The sequence below is a fragment of the Poecilia mexicana genome, unplaced genomic scaffold, assembly GCF_051168715.1.
Source record: "Poecilia mexicana isolate PSO_F unplaced genomic scaffold, ASM5116871v1 scaffold_5, whole genome shotgun sequence".
NCBI classification, from domain to species: domain Eukaryota; kingdom Metazoa; phylum Chordata; class Actinopteri; order Cyprinodontiformes; family Poeciliidae; genus Poecilia; species Poecilia mexicana.
The window spans coordinates 17,789,249-17,805,399 of NW_028263374.1; the positions used below are offsets into that span (position 1 = coordinate 17,789,249).

At 37.8% G+C, this 16,151-nt stretch overlaps 2 protein-coding genes across 3 annotated transcripts; both read left to right on the forward strand.

Annotated features, from left to right (window-relative positions):
- The first annotated feature begins 1,199 nt into the window (after window positions 1–1,199).
- Window positions 1,200–2,742, forward strand: brk1 (BRICK1 subunit of SCAR/WAVE actin nucleating complex). Its single transcript, XM_014996980.2, has 3 exons — window positions 1,200–1,360; window positions 2,091–2,173; window positions 2,256–2,742. Exons 1-3 carry the CDS (start codon window positions 1,243–1,245, stop codon window positions 2,280–2,282), a joined length of 228 nt encoding a protein of 75 aa, XP_014852466.1. The 5' UTR covers window positions 1,200–1,242; the 3' UTR covers window positions 2,283–2,742.
- Window positions 2,743–5,800: 3,058 nt separating this feature from the next.
- Window positions 5,801–14,451, forward strand: rbm5 (RNA binding motif protein 5). 2 transcript variants are annotated; one of them, XM_014996977.2, is made up of 25 exons: window positions 5,801–5,960; window positions 6,205–6,252; window positions 7,321–7,489; window positions 7,566–7,724; window positions 7,832–7,901; window positions 8,305–8,378; window positions 9,075–9,158; window positions 9,343–9,403; window positions 9,763–9,828; window positions 9,918–10,078; window positions 10,180–10,277; window positions 10,372–10,459; window positions 10,549–10,617; window positions 10,759–10,825; window positions 11,228–11,322; window positions 11,406–11,559; window positions 12,238–12,332; window positions 12,423–12,602; window positions 12,706–12,846; window positions 12,930–13,016; window positions 13,106–13,297; window positions 13,384–13,458; window positions 13,544–13,644; window positions 13,757–13,886; window positions 13,972–14,451. In XM_014996977.2, the coding sequence occupies exons 2-25, from the start codon at window positions 6,236–6,238 to the stop codon at window positions 14,095–14,097; spliced, it is 2,559 nt and encodes an 852-aa protein (XP_014852463.2). In that variant the 5' UTR covers window positions 5,801–5,960; window positions 6,205–6,235; the 3' UTR covers window positions 14,098–14,451. The 2 variants fall into 2 exon arrangements, with proteins under 2 accessions (XP_014852463.2, XP_014852465.2); XM_014996979.2 differs by having other exon boundaries at window positions 7,569–7,724.
- Window positions 14,452–16,151: the final 1,700 nt, after the last annotated feature.

The window sequence follows — 16,151 nt, forward strand, 5'->3', positions numbered from 1 at the left end:
TAGATAATTCATGTGCACAAAAAAGTGATGTGTAAATTATTTACACCCTAGATAGAGCTTTAAGTTGAGTTCTGACATTGATTTATTTGAAAATCACATTAAAAACAAGTTGGGCTGAAGAGCAACCAGAAGGAAACCAAGAGACATTTATCAACAAAGCAAAAACTATATAGTAAAATAAATGCAGTTGAAATACACCAAAAAAAAAAAAAATGCACAAGAAGGTCCTGCAGTACAAATTGTGTAATTGAATTTAGGGTGAGGCTTTATGTCCTAATTTCAGAAGGGCTACTGCTAACTAGTACTCTCAGTTCTGACTTACTCTTCTGGACAAAATTGTAGAAATTCTTATGAGTTAATCTATAATTAGGTGCTTCCTGTACAACAGTAAACAAATTCAAGGACTGTTTCACAAAAGCAGAATTCATGAATTCAAGTTCCAATAAATGTAGGAATACATTTTATCTTCATGCACAAATGCTATACCGTTCTACAAAGGCAAGAGGTTCCATTACTCACAAATGCGTAGGCCAAAATTTCATATCTAGTATCAAAATGAGCAGTAACGCATAGATGTCAGTGACTATAGTTACGTATAAATATAAGGATTACCTTGAAATGACATGGAGTTCCTATCTAGAGTTACAGTATTTTCATGTTGATCAGGAATGAAGAACATTGAGGAAGTTATTTAAATTGCTTTATAAATAGGTGCAAAGAACTTTCTGATAATCCAGGTCACAAGGCTGAAATAATCTCAAAACTAGTTTGTTGAATGTAACCATTTCTGGCATATTCAATAAGGTCAAAAATGTATGAAGTGTTTCCAATATCTGGCTGAATGTTGAATTTGAGTAATGGTAGGTTCATGTGTTTTACACTTGTTCCTTTTCTGGATGTACCTAATAAAGTGGCACGTTATAACAACAGTGTAGTTATAGTCTTACTATAGAAAATCCTTGCTCTGAGGTTTTTGTTCAAATGAAAAAGCGTAAATTAAGAATGAAGGCCAAATTTAAATGAGTAAGGTCATTTGTTCCTTACTTCCTTTAGTGAAAACTAATAAAATATTAGATAAGCGTGATGAATTCTGACTTAATCCCCTGTTTGGGTTCTGTGAAACATTCCCCATTGATTTAAACTCTTCTCGCTGTTCTGTGCCGACATTAGTAGTAAGGGACAGCCGTCTGACCGATGCTTCCTACTTGAAGTGCTACGCGAAGCTGCTGCATCTCATCCAACATGGCTGGCCAGGAAGATCCCGTACAGAGAGAGATTCATCAAGATTGGGCAAATCGAGAGTACATAGAAGTGATTACTAGCAGCATTAAGAAAATTGCTGACTTCCTCAACTCGTTCGGTAAGATTTCAGCGAACGAAGTCTTGAATGTGATCATCTTAGAGTATAAAATTTGATTGAAAAGATCAGGTTGGCTAGTTGAGCTAGCTTTGTAGCTTCTGCTAGCAATGATGTTGATGTTTTTAATGGCCACTCCCAGCTAGCTCTTAGCTTCCAGCTTCCTGTTTTCTTAGGACGTTTTAAAGCAAATTTAGTAGATAAAATATTATCTACATAAGGTTAAGAGTAAATTTAATTTAAAAATTACGCAGGTAGGGTAGCGTAACAGCGTAAGGTTTTCTAAACAGGTTCTACAGGTTTAGTCGCCCGTGTTTACTGAGTGAACAGCTGATGGCTGGAGCTGTACAAATTCCATTAACAGGTCGTATTAGTCTAGAAATCGTGTTACGTGCACAACTTATTCCAGATAAATACATCATGAAGACTAAACAACTTGCACTTGTTTTGTTACTAACAGAACAAGTGCAACGACTTAAGTCTAGATCTCCTGTCCTACATTTTGCATTGTGCTTAGTGATGTTTGGATATAGTAAGGAAACTTGATGACAAATAGAAAAGTTTAATCCATCGTCTAATCATCTTTGTGGGAACATGAACACCTCTAAACATGCAGGACAGCAGCTCTTGGGGATTATGCTTTGTAAATGAACAGGATTGTGATAAAATTGATAGACAGATGTCTGCATCTTAAGCATACTAATAACGTTGTATTTCATTAAAACTCTTACAGATATGTCTTGTCGGTCTCGTCTGGCCACCCTCAACGAAAAGCTAACGGCGTTGGAGAGAAGGATTGAATACATAGAGGCCAGAGTAAGTATAGGAATCACATGGACTTTGTGCTTGGCTGACTCCAAGTGATCTAACCATTAAACTAAACTGTATCTTGATACAGGTGACCAAAGGAGAGACCCTGACCTAGATCTCATCATGGGAATTCCTAACATCTTCAAACTACTTCCCCACCCTCCACCCTGAAGCGTTTTGGACTAAATGTGCTGGACTCCACCATCCTTATTGGGGGATCATGTGGACCATTTTTTATATTGTATGGCTGAAAGATTGTGTTGTTTTTAACTCATGACACATTTGTATACAATATATGGGTCTGTTTGACACAAACATCATTATTTGTTTAAAAAATTAAGGTCAATTAAGTATTGGTTTCAACAGATCTTGGGGCTTAGTAATGTTTTTCGCTGTAAGCATTATGTGTACAGTGTCATTACCAAATCAGAAATGAATGGAGAAAAAAAAAGAGAACATTCTTGTGTGCCAAGTTGAACAAGTAATTGTGTAGTCACCTTAATTGAAAACCTGCCTGTACATTAACTGTTTAGTGTTGATGAAACTTTAAAGACTGTAATAAATTATGAACAGTTGTTATGTTTCATCTCTGCTTAGCCATATACAGCTTAAACATAAATATGTGAAATTCATCAAGAAGACTTTAGGAGAACTCAAATGGATAAAACAGTCCGAAGTGGGTATCATCTACAACTCTTAAAGATGCACAGTTGAACAAAGCATTCGACAAATGATTTGCAGCATTAACCATTTATATGACTAGTGCTCTAACGCTATAGCACAGTACAGATAGCTACCACATACAGAGTTTAGATCCATAGTTAATAATTGCTTGCATTCAACTTGAACGTTACAGAATGGTTGCTGATTCTGAAGTCAACATTTATTGGTCGGTTTCCTGTTTAGCACACAGCTAACAGCTGTAGACCATCTTTGATGCACTCTAGTTTGAAAAATTAAAATACATACAATGGTCAAAGTTTTTTGTTTTATATTTTACACATATTTAAGAAAAGACTGAAAAAAGTATTCATTTATTTGAAAAAAAAAAAAAAACTCTCCTCCTCATATTCTTAAAAAACATATCTTTATTCCAAATACATAAGAAGGTGGTGAAACAAACATTCAATTTGTGAAAAATTAATCAAATGCTTTTTCTTATCTGGTATTACAGTACATTGACTATCTTGGAAATTTCACTTTATAACAGGTCAGTACTGAACAGAGTTGATCTACAGCAATGGCGATTTTAGGAAATAGAGAAAGATTTATTCTCCACAAGCCGCAGATTTTGTACAAGAACCTTGTGCTTGGGAAATCTTTATGTTGTTAGTGAAAACTAAAAAAAAGGTCTAAATTTAACACTTCTTGTCTTGGACTACCACATGTCCACCTGAAGGTGTGAATGTGTGAAACATGTCAGTTGTGTAGGTCATTCCAGATGTCTTTGTTCACCACCTTACTTGCCTCTATGAAGGTTTATTCTGTTGGGCTTGCTGTTTATTGCTTAATGTGTAAATTATGTAATCTGAACTTTTTTCTTGAAAGTAGTATCTAGAGGTAAAAGTAAAGAAAATTATTCACTAATGAAAATAAAACACACTGTAAGCATTTCATTCAGTTGATGGTAGTGAAGGGGGTTAATTTTAAGACTGGTTTGGTTAGACCAGTGTTTTTCAACCACTGTTCCGCGGCACACTAGTGTGCCGTGAGTGATCGTCAGGTGTGCCGTGGAAATTATTCAATATCACCTACGGTACCGTATTTTCCGGTCTATACGACGCTACTTTTTTCCTAAGCTTTGAACCATGCGGATTGTAGCCTGATATAGCTTTTCTGTGTATTTTTCTTCAACCACCAGGGGGCTCTCTAGCAGGAAGTGAATCATTAGAAGTCAAAATTGTAAATCAAAGAAGAACGCGTTAATTTTCACTTAGAACAACCACATGCTAGCAGCAGGCACGACGGAGAAATGTTTTCAAACTCATATGATGCAGCTTTTAAGTTGAGGGCTGTCGGTCTGGCACTACAGGAGGGAAATAAAGCCGCTGCACTTAAGCTCGGTATAAAAACCGTGGTTCGACTTTGGAGACGTAGTGCTGCGTCCTTAATATATCAGCAGATTTCATAGGACGCAGCTCTCTGTTGGGTCCTTACGGAAAACTGAGAGCAGCTTCCAGTTCCAGTTTTTTTTTTTTTTTTTTTTTTTTTTAAAAAAAAAAAAAAAAAAAGAAGGTGCTAAAAATACGGTAATTGGTTTTAAAAGATTTTTTGAAAATGAATTATCTGTAAATAATGCCATGTCTCTGCTGTAGTAGTGACTAGCGGCGTAATCATGTAATTTTCTTACCACTAGATGGCAGTAGGTACAGAGCATTTTACATTAAAACAAAGAGAATTAGTGATGCATGCATGTTACAGGTAGCGGTGAGAGCATCGTATTTAGCAAGACTGTGACAACAGTGATGGAAAAGACAGTGAAGTTCAGCAGTAGTTAGAAAGAACTTGGGTCCATTTCCCACAACATGTCTGTGTGAAGTGAGCTTCTCAAGCCTGGCTACTATAAAAACTGAAACCAGAGAGAGACTGAGAGCTGTTGAGGAAGAGCTTTGTCTTTCTTCAATTTCTGCCAGGAAATCAGCTGTTTTCATCCAAATATTCACAGGTTTCACACTAGATGGGTAAAATATACAGATATTAACATTTTGTACATGAACTCTTCATATTGTAACAGTAAAATCTTTCCCAAATATTATTGCTTCTTTCAGAATAAGAATTATTTTCTGTATTCTGGCTATAATAATGCTTGTGGATTAGTTTGTGAAACACTTTGAAGTTTTCTACAACTTCTTTAACTTTAACACTACAGTGTTGTGGGACTGTTCAGGTGTTCAAGTGTATTTTTGAAGTGGACATGTTACGTGCAATTTGAAATAAGTGTAAAATGTGATAAAAATACATTTTTGTGTTTATTTGATTCCTATTCAAGATACTTTGATAAGAATGACTATATATGTAATATAGGCGACTACAGAGTACCTTTGTTTACAATTTTGGTTGGTGGTGTGCCTCGAGATTTTTTCAATTAAAACAGTGTTCCTTGGCTCAAAAGAGGTTGAAAAACACTGGGTTAGACCACATTCCATAGAATGTCGTTTAAAAACTACTACTACATATATTATCCTGATTTACTTTATGACAACCCAGAACGAAAGAATAAGCCAATTAGAGAAACTTAAATCCCTTTATGCGAAATGATACAGACGCGGCACTAACATTCTTAATAAAGGTACACATAAACATTGTAAAATTATGTGGCTATAAGGTCACAAACATTCTTCTGTAAATATTGCATAATAGTAAGGCTCTCGCAAAATGGCGCCGTGTTAACATATACTATTTCCGCAGTTCTGACTTGCAGGCAAAATCCAAAGCGCAACCCACTGGAACAAAGTCGCTTGACTCGGAATGAAACATGTAAATCCGGGTTTTAACGCTCTAAAATTGTGTATCAAATTAAATCCCGACTTAATGTAAGTCACAAAACTATGATATGACAGTTTTAAAACTGATATTCTGATTACAATGACTGCCTGCGAGACTCTACCACGGAATAATAAACCCTCTACTGTACATGCTGCCCCAGTGCATCTTGGGATAAAGAAGGTTCCATCGTCGTCTGTGTCGTCAGCAGCCTTTCGACGTGAAATGAGTTTTGTTTCTTGTAATTGTTTGAATGTTTCTGCGATAAAGTAATTATTAAAAGAGCGTCGTTGTAAAGAAATATACGTCGGTGAGTTGTTTTATTGCTAGGGTCGAAAATAGAGCAGTTCTCTGTACTGGGTGACGTCGTTGTTTTTTGTCCTTTTCCAACAAATATTCGGGCTCCATGTTGTGTTTTACCATGGTTTCCCTGCGTTCATTTGGCTTGGAAACAAATGCGTTTGTGAATGAATGTGTTTTAAATTAAATTAAATATCTAGACGGGTTGTGGGAAGGGAACAATGAGTAAACGTCAGATTCTTTCTTTCCTGTAGATTTTGCAGGAGTGAAGAGTCCGTTAAGAAAATGGGTGCTGATAAGAGGTAAGTCTAAACAGAATGCGCTTCTTATGTTCAGCGGTATTAAAACATAAGATGGGATTCAATGTTTGTATTCTAGAGAACGACCGTTCACGATAAGCTCAATTGTAAAATGGTGCCGAAGTTACATCAGTAGTAAAGCGGAAAAAGGTACGTCCTTGTTCTTGCAGCGAAGGGCGTCAATGCTAACATTATTGCCTCGTAAGGAAATTATTTTTGATATGCTAGGTCAGCCAAGATACATTTCCTCTCATTATCTGAAATACATTTTTTTTAAATCTCCTTCAGCTAGGACTTCTTTAATGTCAAGGCCAAGTTTGAAAATAATTGTTAAATGAAATACATGCAAATACTGGTCAGAAATTAAAAGATGTGCACTATTATTATTCTTAAAACCTATGTGCTACTGATGCTGTAGGGATTCATTGGTTTCCACCAATCACCAGCCACCACCAAAATCGAGTTGAATGTAAAAAATGCCAGAAGTACCAGCATTTCCGGCATTTTTTATACTGAGTTTACAGCTACTTTGTTAGCTGTAAACTCAGTATTTACATCCAATCAGATAATCCAAGAGTCTTTATGCACACATGTGCACATTATGCAAAAAGGTTAAATGTGGTTGCATAATCCTGCAAAGACGAGCCTGCTGCTCCTGGTCTTTGATAAATCATAGGTCAAGCTGACAATATCCACACAAAAATAAAGTATATCAAAGAAGTGGAAATGAGTGTGGTCGACATATAGCTATACACACAATATGTGTTAAACATCTTTTAGTCTAAAGTGCAAGCATGTTAAAGAACTGTTTTGGGTTAAGGGGGCAATAGTTTGCTCTAAGCAGTGCAGTGACTGTGCTTACATTGTTTTGAATGATTGTTGTTCCCCATGAGCCTGAGCCAAGCTCTTGATAAAAGCAGTTCCTTCCTGTGACCTGTTGGTAAACTGCAGTTGGGGCGGTTCAGGTTTTCTGAAGTCAGAGCGAGGGTTTTGTCGGTGGAAACATGAAAGAACATAAATTTCTAGTTAAGTAGTTTGTTTGTAATGATGTTTTTCTCCGATGTCTTACAGGATCAGTCGGACTGAGCGTAGTGGTCGATACGGTTCAGAACAGTCCCGTGATGATCCAGACTGGCGAGACCGACGAGACCAAGACCGTGATCACAACTCCAGACGTTGGAGTGAAGAGAGGCGTGATCGTTATGATGGAGACCGCAGAGGACCACGAGACAGCCCTGAGGTATGAGCTCAAATATTTGCACATTTGTGTTCTTATTTTGGTTGCTGATATTAAACTTTAATGCTTTGTTTTGAAGCAGAGAGAGAGGAAACGGCGGAACAGTGATAGATCAGAAGACGGTTATCACTCAGACGGTGACTATCAAGAGCAGGATTACAGACGAGAACCGGGGGATGACAGGAAGAGTAAAACCATCATGCTGGGGGGGTTGTCTTCTCACACTACTGAGGAGGATGTAAGTGATTTTGAATATCAGTTTTGCATATTTAGTTTGAGTAAATTAGTTTTTAAGATACAGTGAATCCTAATGTAAATTGTACCTTTTTTCTTTGTATAATTTAGATTCGTTTTGCCATTGACCAACTGGAGGGACCCCAGCCCATAGATGTCAGACTGATGAAAAAGAGAACAGGTGAGAACCTGAGGAACCCTGGACCCTTAACTCCCCACCCCCAGGCTTTGACCATAGGGCCAATCTGCTTCCATTCAGACCCATTTTCCCATAGCACATAGGAGAGAGTTGTGTGAAACAAACAGATGTAAAACTTTAATGCAAGACTTACTGTTTCAGTACTTTGTGGATCGGTTCAAGGTAAGTAAGTACGGCATTACTTGTTATTGAACTCAGTTGACTGACCCACTCTAAGAGTGTGGTATTCAGCAGGATTTCTTGCTATGGTAAAACTCCTAAGGAGTGGCCTTTTGTGTACCAAACTTGGCCTGGGTCGTGAAGCAGTTTGTGGAAGACTTTGAATAATATGCCCATGGACTCTTAACTAACACACCTCCCGTCTATATTTGAATGCTGTCTCTAGGTATAAGCCGTGGTTTCGCCTTCGTGGACTTTTATCACTTGCAAGATGCTACCAGATGGATGGAGACCAATCAGGTTGCTTCACAATCGCCAAGTCTAGTTTTAATCTTGGGGATCTGGAGAATTGACTCTAAAGGCAACCAGAATGTGTTGAATATGAAGTGTGGAAACTGTAGGAAAATAACTCATAGAATGAATACCACACATCAAAACAGTTTGACTTAAATATAACCAGAGATGTCTATTTGTTTTTGATCTGAAACCTTCGTACATTAACAAAGTGTTTAGTTTTACTATTAGCATTGATACTAAACAGCAGACACATTTTGTGAGCTCTGTATTTAAGATTATGAGCACACCTTTTTGTTTTTTTTACTTCAAATTTCGGTGTCCATTTGAAGACTTAAGTGTTATCTTTTTTTTACGCCCTAGTCCTCAGTAGATGGGAATTTTAAATGTTTTCATTTTTTTATGGAAAAGCTCATGGTTTTTTTTTTTTTTTTCTGTCTTTTTTTTTTTTAAGCTGTCAGCTGTGTCTATTAGGATCACATTATACATTCTGCTCCAGCCTAGTCTGGGCACGCGGGTCCCAAACACCTAAAGAAACTTCTTTACATCATGCTCACTTATACATCATGTGCCTGTCTTTAACTCAAAGGCTGTCTGTTGGGGGTCCCTCTCCCCATTCTCTCCCTTCCAACACTGCTTGCCCCAATTGATTAGATATTAGTCCACCATGAACTCTTGAGTGATTGTTGTTTCCTCTTTCAGAAACTTCTGGTCATCCAAGGCAAAGTTGTGGACATGCACTACAGTCACCCTAGGAACAAGTATGAAGACTGGCTCTGCAACACTGTAAGTAAACCCCTGATTTTTACCATTGTTCAGTCCAATCCAGTCTTTTCTGCACTGGTACAATTGTTAAAGCTTAAGTTGTGTCTCAGGTTGGTTCAAAGTAGACCTCCTTTTGTCTGCGGTAGCTCTGTTCTGGGCTTTAGTAGCTGTTTTTAATAAAAATGATTTGAACGGTTACTTGCAGTGTGGCCTGTACAATTTCCGGAGGCGATTGAAGTGCTTCAGGTGTGGAGCAGCTAAAGCTGGTAAGTAGTTGAATCAGCAAGAGGCCAACCACTGCAGACATCCACACAGCCTGGGCTGAGAGTGTTGAGGTTTAGCACAACATCTGTTACAGTAACTGTACAATCTTAAAAAGTATTTTCACTTTTAAATTGGGTTTAGACAAGGAGCCATCGTAAGCGAGAAGGGAAGTCCAATGTTTCCAAGTAATTCCTGAAGTATTAGTATTAGCTCCCTTAAATTTTTGACCCTCATGGTGTAATTTATATTTTTCAAGGCTGAAAACATCAGGTTTTTAGCACTTAATTTTTTTAAATGTTATTTTAAATCATCATTAAAAGTTATGTTAATGCCGTTTTTATTTCTGTGATTCTCCTAACAGATGGTGAAGCGGGCAGTGCTGCTGGGCTCCCTGAACTTCAGCCCACTGGTGATTTCTATGGAGACAGTAAGAGCTCTTGTTCTTCCAGATCCAAAAGCTAAAACGATTATCCACAATTGGCTTTTCTTAAAGTGAATCCTTGTCGTCTTTTACAGCAATCATCTTGAGAAACATTGCTCCTCTGACCACGGTGGACACCATTTTGACAGCGCTGGCGCCATACGCCAATTTGTCAGCCAATAACATTCGCCTTATTAAGGACAAGCAAACAGGCCAGAACAGAGGCTTTGCTTTTGTTCAGCTGTCCTCCCCTCTGGTAAAACAACATTGGATACATATTGAATTATTTATCAACACAAATCACAACCCAGTGGTCTAAAGGTACCATTTTAAATTTGATATCTCAACTTTTTGCAGGAAGCTTCCCAGCTGCTAACCATCTTACAAGGTTTGCAACCTCCACTGAAAATGGATGGGAAAACAATCGGGGTGGATTATGCTAAGAGTGCTAGAAAGTGAGTCATCTCTGCATTAAAAGGCATTTAGTTGTACTTATGGAACTACCACTTTTGTTGAGCACAAAGTAATTTAACTTTTTGTCTTAACTAGGGACCTCTTATTGCCTGATGGGAATCGTGTCAGTGCTTTTTCTGTGGCCAGCACAGCCATTGCAGCAGCACAGTGGTCATCAGCTCAGGTTGGCCCATTTTTCTCAGAGTGCCTTGTTTTTTTGTTTTTCTGCAGCTGTTGGGATCACACATTAATGATCTATTTTCCACCTTCCAGCCACAGCAGAGCTCAGACGGGATGTCAGAGTATGCCTGTCTGCAGGAAGGTTACGCTCCTCTGTCACAAGTTAGTTCAACAAAGTGCCAAATATTTGGAGTAAAAATACACTTATATATGTAGAAAAGAGTTTATTTGTAGGAATCCAAGACTAATGGGAAAGTCATATGTTTAAATTATACATTAACATTGGCTTTGGATGTTTTACAGGACTACCAGACATATTATCATCAAGGAACAGCAGCCAGTACTTGTCAGGGAAATGGAATCCTAGGAGGTAAATTGCCTTTTTTTCCCCACCTTAGATCATATAAAGGTGTAATGTTTTAACTTTTGTCTTAATTGTAATATTCCGTTTTTTCACAATTGAATCTGTTACTTTATGTAGGACAGGACTGTTTAACTAAACTCTTCAAAAGCTGCTGTCTTGCATGCTTTAAATATGTTGTTTTAATTCAGCTGATTCAAATGGACGAATGTTCCCTCAGCATGTTATGAAGTTTTGCAGAGGTGTGGAAGTAAACATTTGTTTCAGCTGTGTTGGAACAGGGACACATTTAAAACTTGCAGGACATCTTCTTGTGTACACACACCACAGCAACACTCTACTGCTCTACTTCACTTTAAAGCTTTAACGACTCAGAATGCTGTAATAATTGGATTTTCTTTGTGGTTTTAGCTGCTCCGGGTGTAAAGCTGGTTCCTGCTGCCGTTGTGATATCACAGAGTCCACAAGTCTACCAACCACATATCATTGCACCACCTGCTGTACAGGTAATACCATTGGTTGTAATGAATTACATGAAGTTGAAAAACAATGTCAACTTCTAAAAAAAACATCTAAACTCTAATTCCAGGCGTTGCCTCTTGCTCAGCAACTGGAGGCAAAACCTCAGCCAGGACTTGCAGCTGTTGAATCTGTAGCTCTGCCTGCTTTGGCTGTAGCTGCTGCCCAGGTTAATGGAGCCAGTGCAGTACCAGCTGCTGGACCGGCAGCCGGGTCCACCAGTGGTACGGACAAATCTGTTGCTTTAATATACTTTCTTTTTTTTTTTCTTTTTTTTTGGTAATGGATACAGTCTGACTTTTTAATTTACTTTTTAAAACTACAATTTCAGGAAAAATTGAGCTACTTTAAATAGGTTTTGGTTGGTTTCGATTGAATCTAGCTTTTTCTAGCAGATGGAGGCACTGATCAGAGTTGAATGGATGACCTGCCAATGCAAACTTAAGCTGATTCTGACTTTACTCTTTGAAGTATTGATAAAAAAAAAGATACAGTCAGCTATTTATAATATTTGTTTATAACCGTTCTGCTTTGAATATTCATGGTAGCAACTGAGATGATGTCACACTGTGTGATAAAGCAGCTGATGGAAAACAGGGTTTTACTATCATGAAATGCACAACAATTTTTTAACATCTTATCAATTAGTGCCGGTAGCGACCCAGTCTCATCTGTCTGAGCCCCAATTAACAACAAATGTTTTAATGTGTTGTAGAAAACATAGCTACCCATAGGTACCTTCTCTGATTTCTTATTGCCTGAGTGATACTGAAGATGCTAAACTAAGTCCACTAGTCACCAGTGGACTTAGTGAAGGTTTTCTGATGACTCTTTAACTTCTAGGACTTTTTATTATACAGCAGTAATAACAAGTATTAACTTGATGTTTCCATAATCAACAGGTTCTCTTCCTGATACATCTACCTATCAATATGATGAGTCCTCTGGCTACTATTACGACCCTCAGACTGGCCTCTACTACGACCCAAATTCACAAGTAAGTAACACAAAGTCCTTAATATCACCCAGTTTGGTTGGAGAGATTTCGTAATGTTTTGATTCTGTACATCACTGCTTTATGTTGCAGTATTATTACAACACTCAGACTCAGCAGTACCTGTACTGGGATAGTGAGAAACAGACATATGTACCTGCCTCTGGCAACATAAACGCTGGGCAGAATGATAAAACAGCAAATGGCTCAGCGGGAGGCAACAAGGAGCCTAAAGAGAAAAAAGAGAAACCAAAGAGCAAGACTGCACAGCAGGTATTTTTGTAAATCCCACTTTAAGGCACTTTATTTGTTCTGTTTAGCTTTATCTGTTTTATCACTGTTTGGTTTTTTTAACTTGGATTTTTAAATATTTCAGATTGCTAAAGACATGGAACGGTGGGCTAAAAGTCTCAATAAGCAGAAAGAAAACTTCAAAAGTAGCTTTCAGCCCATCAGTCAAGAAGAGAGGAAGGAGGCAGCAGCAGCTGATGCTGGATTCACGTTGTTTGAGAAGAAGGTATTTCATAAGATTCAACAAGTAAACATCCTAGTGGGTAATGGTTGACAAATTTAGATTAAACGTGTTGAATGACTCTTCAGCAGGCAGGTCTAGACAGACTCATGCAAGAGGTTGCGAGGTGCGCTGAAGAGGAAGCACTTCCTATAAGCTCTGCCAGTTCTTCCAAGGTATTTCCTCTTTCTGGAGTTTCATTAGGTGTGGCCTCCGAGTTATCTGTTTTTTATGGGATGGTGCCTCTGTGTGTGTGTTGGGTTAGTGTGGCCTGGTGGCAGCCTACAGTGGAGACAGTGACCCTGAGGAAGGAGTCGGAGGAGGAGAATCCGATGGTGGTGACCTGAGTCTGGACAAGCTGACAGACTGGAAGAAGATGGCCTGTCTGCTGTGTAGGAGGCAGTTCCCCAACAAAGAGGGTTTAGTGAGACATCAGCAGCTCTCTGACCTTCACAAGGTATCACCCTAACTTACTGACTTCTGACTGATTTATTTCAAATTTCAACAGTCCAACTAAAAAATAAAAAAAATCTGTTTTCTTAGAAAAACCTTGAAGTTCTCCGCAGATCTAAAATGAGTGAAGCAGAGCTGGAAGAGTTGGAAAGGAAAGAAACAGAGGTTTGAGAATACACTCATATGCCTGGTTATGTTCATCTTACTTTGACCTTTTTTTAATTTGAAATATATATATTTTTGGCATCAGCAAAAATACAGGGACAGAGCAGCTGAGAGAAGAGAAAAATACGGCATTCCAGAACCACCAGTGCCTAAAAAGAAGAAATTCAACCAGCCAGCACCAGTCGTGTAAGAGCATTGTTGTGTATTTTATTTAAGACACAAATTGTACTTTTTTTTTTTTTTTTTTTTTTTTCTGTTTTACTATACAAATGTAATATTTGGTTTATTACCTGTGCAGAAACTATGAGCAGCCCACTAAAGATGGCCTTACCAGTGATAATATTGGGAACAAGATGCTGCAGGCGATGGGCTGGAAGGAGGGGAAAGGTCTTGGTCGCAACCAGCAGGGCATCACCGCTCCAATAGAGGTAGACCCAGAGACGACGGGCTCCATCCGGCTGAGCAGCATTAATTACCGTAGAGCGTGCTAATGCCTGTCCTTTTCCTCTGCAGGCACAGTTGAGAACTAAAGGAGCTGGACTTGGCACCAAGGGAACCAACTACACCCTGTCTGCTTCAGATACATACAAAGACGCAGTCCGGAAAGCAATGTTCGCCCGCTTCACAGAATTGGAATGAGTCGTTTGCTAACTTGATTGCGTTGGTGTGATCTGTGAAATATCAGCTAAACTATCGCAGAGGAGAAAACGGACTCATGTTGAATAAATCCACTCTGTTTGACGCATAATGGTTTACTTACTGTCACAAAATGGACCAGCAGAGGAGATTTGTTAGTTACCTGAGGTTGTAAAGGATCTAATTTATAAATTGTACATATGCATAATGAGTCGTCTTTGTTGTTTTACATTGCTGTTTTTGTTTTTTTATTTTATTAGATTTAAGTTTGTCTTTGCATGACTGTACAGTTTATACGAGATCTTGTCAAATGTAAAGAAAATAAAAGATGAGATTAAAGTTGGGATCATTACATAAGGCCGAGTCTTGTTGTAATGACAGGTCAGCTGAAAGTGTAAAGTTAAATTTCAGTAATTCAATTCAGACAGTGAACCTATTATGTGTGTCTCTGGGTTAAATTACTACTGATAATTTAAGACTTTAATATAGATTATTGCTGACAGGTGATGAAAACTCTAAAGTTCTGTTTATCAAATTGGAGTAAGACCCATAGAAAGGGATTTTCAACACAGAACTCAGATTGTGGCTGATGTTGAATTGGAGACTGCTTTGACTTTGATTCAGTGGATACTCTGAGACACTCTTCACAAATGAGCTAAGCTGCTATGTTGTTGCTGAAGAAGCCGAGTACCTGCAATGATTACAAAAGTTAAGTGGAAGGAAAATGTTTGGATGAAAAAAAATGCTAAGTTTTACTTTTCATTTGGAGATCAAGGGTCCAGATTCTTGAGGAATTCAAGATGTGCGCTTCACGCCCTGACTTTAGATAATATATGGATTATTGTCAAGACAAGCAAAAAAAAAAAAAAAAAAGTACTGCAATAAACTAGTGTGTTGTCCTTTTCCCTTATTTGTAAAGTCTGTCCAAATGCTGAGCTTTGAAGGAGGAAAAGCAAAACCTGTGGACAAGCTTTTTCTGAGCCAAATTAAGTAACAAGGATTCCTTTTGCTATCCGTCTGTCCGGTTCATTCAGTTCATACCAGCTCAAACAAGCTTAAGGAATGTGAGAAACAAATATAGGTTCAGCAGTTCACACATTTCACAGTACATCCAACAATTTTATGCTTAGCACAGATTTACATGTAAGTTTTAGAGAAAGACCTTTTTTAAAATAAAAATACAAAAAGAAACAGATTAAAGGGAAAAGTCGAGACATGTCACATGTTTCCGACTACAAACGAAGCAGGACGAGTGACTGGAAGTCAGAGGTTATAACATTTGTGAGGAATGTGTGATCTGTATATTTCAGCCTGTTTAAGGAGAACAAATGCAGAACCTGTTTGGTTTCACAGGACCAAGAGTCCAGTCTGGTCAATTTGGCATGGAAATAACCCAGATGAGTTTTTGTGTGTTTATTTAAAATTTGGAATATTTAATGGTTAAATATGTTTCATGGTTTTAATTGTTTCAGTTGTGAGCATGAGAAGAAGAAACATTTGGAAGCGGTACCCACAGAGATTTACATAAATTCAGATTAATTTATGGAAGATTCTTTTGGGAGTTTTCTGATTTTGCTTTATTTTATGAAATTCTGTTTAATCTATACGTTTGTATACTTTACATCTGAATATACTATCTTTAAATAATTATAGCATATTATATGTATTTTTAATGACTTTATTAGTATATATTTTTGACATAAATATTTAACAACTCTTAAATTAATGTACTATTCTTCGTTTGGTCTTCCATACCAAACTGACCCCTAGAGGCCGCTAAAAGTAACGTTTTTTTTACACAGGTGACTTTAGATTCTATTCTGTTTTCAGAATATCAGTGATTTTATTTTGGTTCCTGGAGGCAAAAATAAATAAATAAATATTTAAAAAATTGCATATTGTGTTTTATTGTGTAGTTGCCACACACAAATCTGTTCCCAATTTTCTCGTCAGTCATGTTTTCCTGCATCAGTAAATGATTTGACAGAGGTAATTATAATCTCTGTTATAACTACCCATCAGTTGTTCAGCAATGACTTAACCGAGGAAAACCCCGT

Coding starts and splice junctions, on each gene's coding strand:
- brk1 (XM_014996980.2), top strand. CDS start 1,243: ATGGCTGGCCAGGAAGATCCCGTACAGAGAGAGATTCATCAAGATTGG. Junction 1,361..2,090: donor TGACTTCCTCAACTCGTTCG/GTAAGATTTCAG, acceptor AAACTCTTACAG/ATATGTCTTGTCGGTCTCGT. Junction 2,174..2,255: donor TTGAATACATAGAGGCCAGA/GTAAGTATAGGA, acceptor ATCTTGATACAG/GTGACCAAAGGAGAGACCCT.
- rbm5 (XM_014996977.2), top strand. Junction 10,079..10,179: donor TTCAGCTGTCCTCCCCTCTG/GTAAAACAACAT, acceptor AACTTTTTGCAG/GAAGCTTCCCAGCTGCTAAC. Junction 10,618..10,758: donor GTTACGCTCCTCTGTCACAA/GTTAGTTCAACA, acceptor GATGTTTTACAG/GACTACCAGACATATTATCA.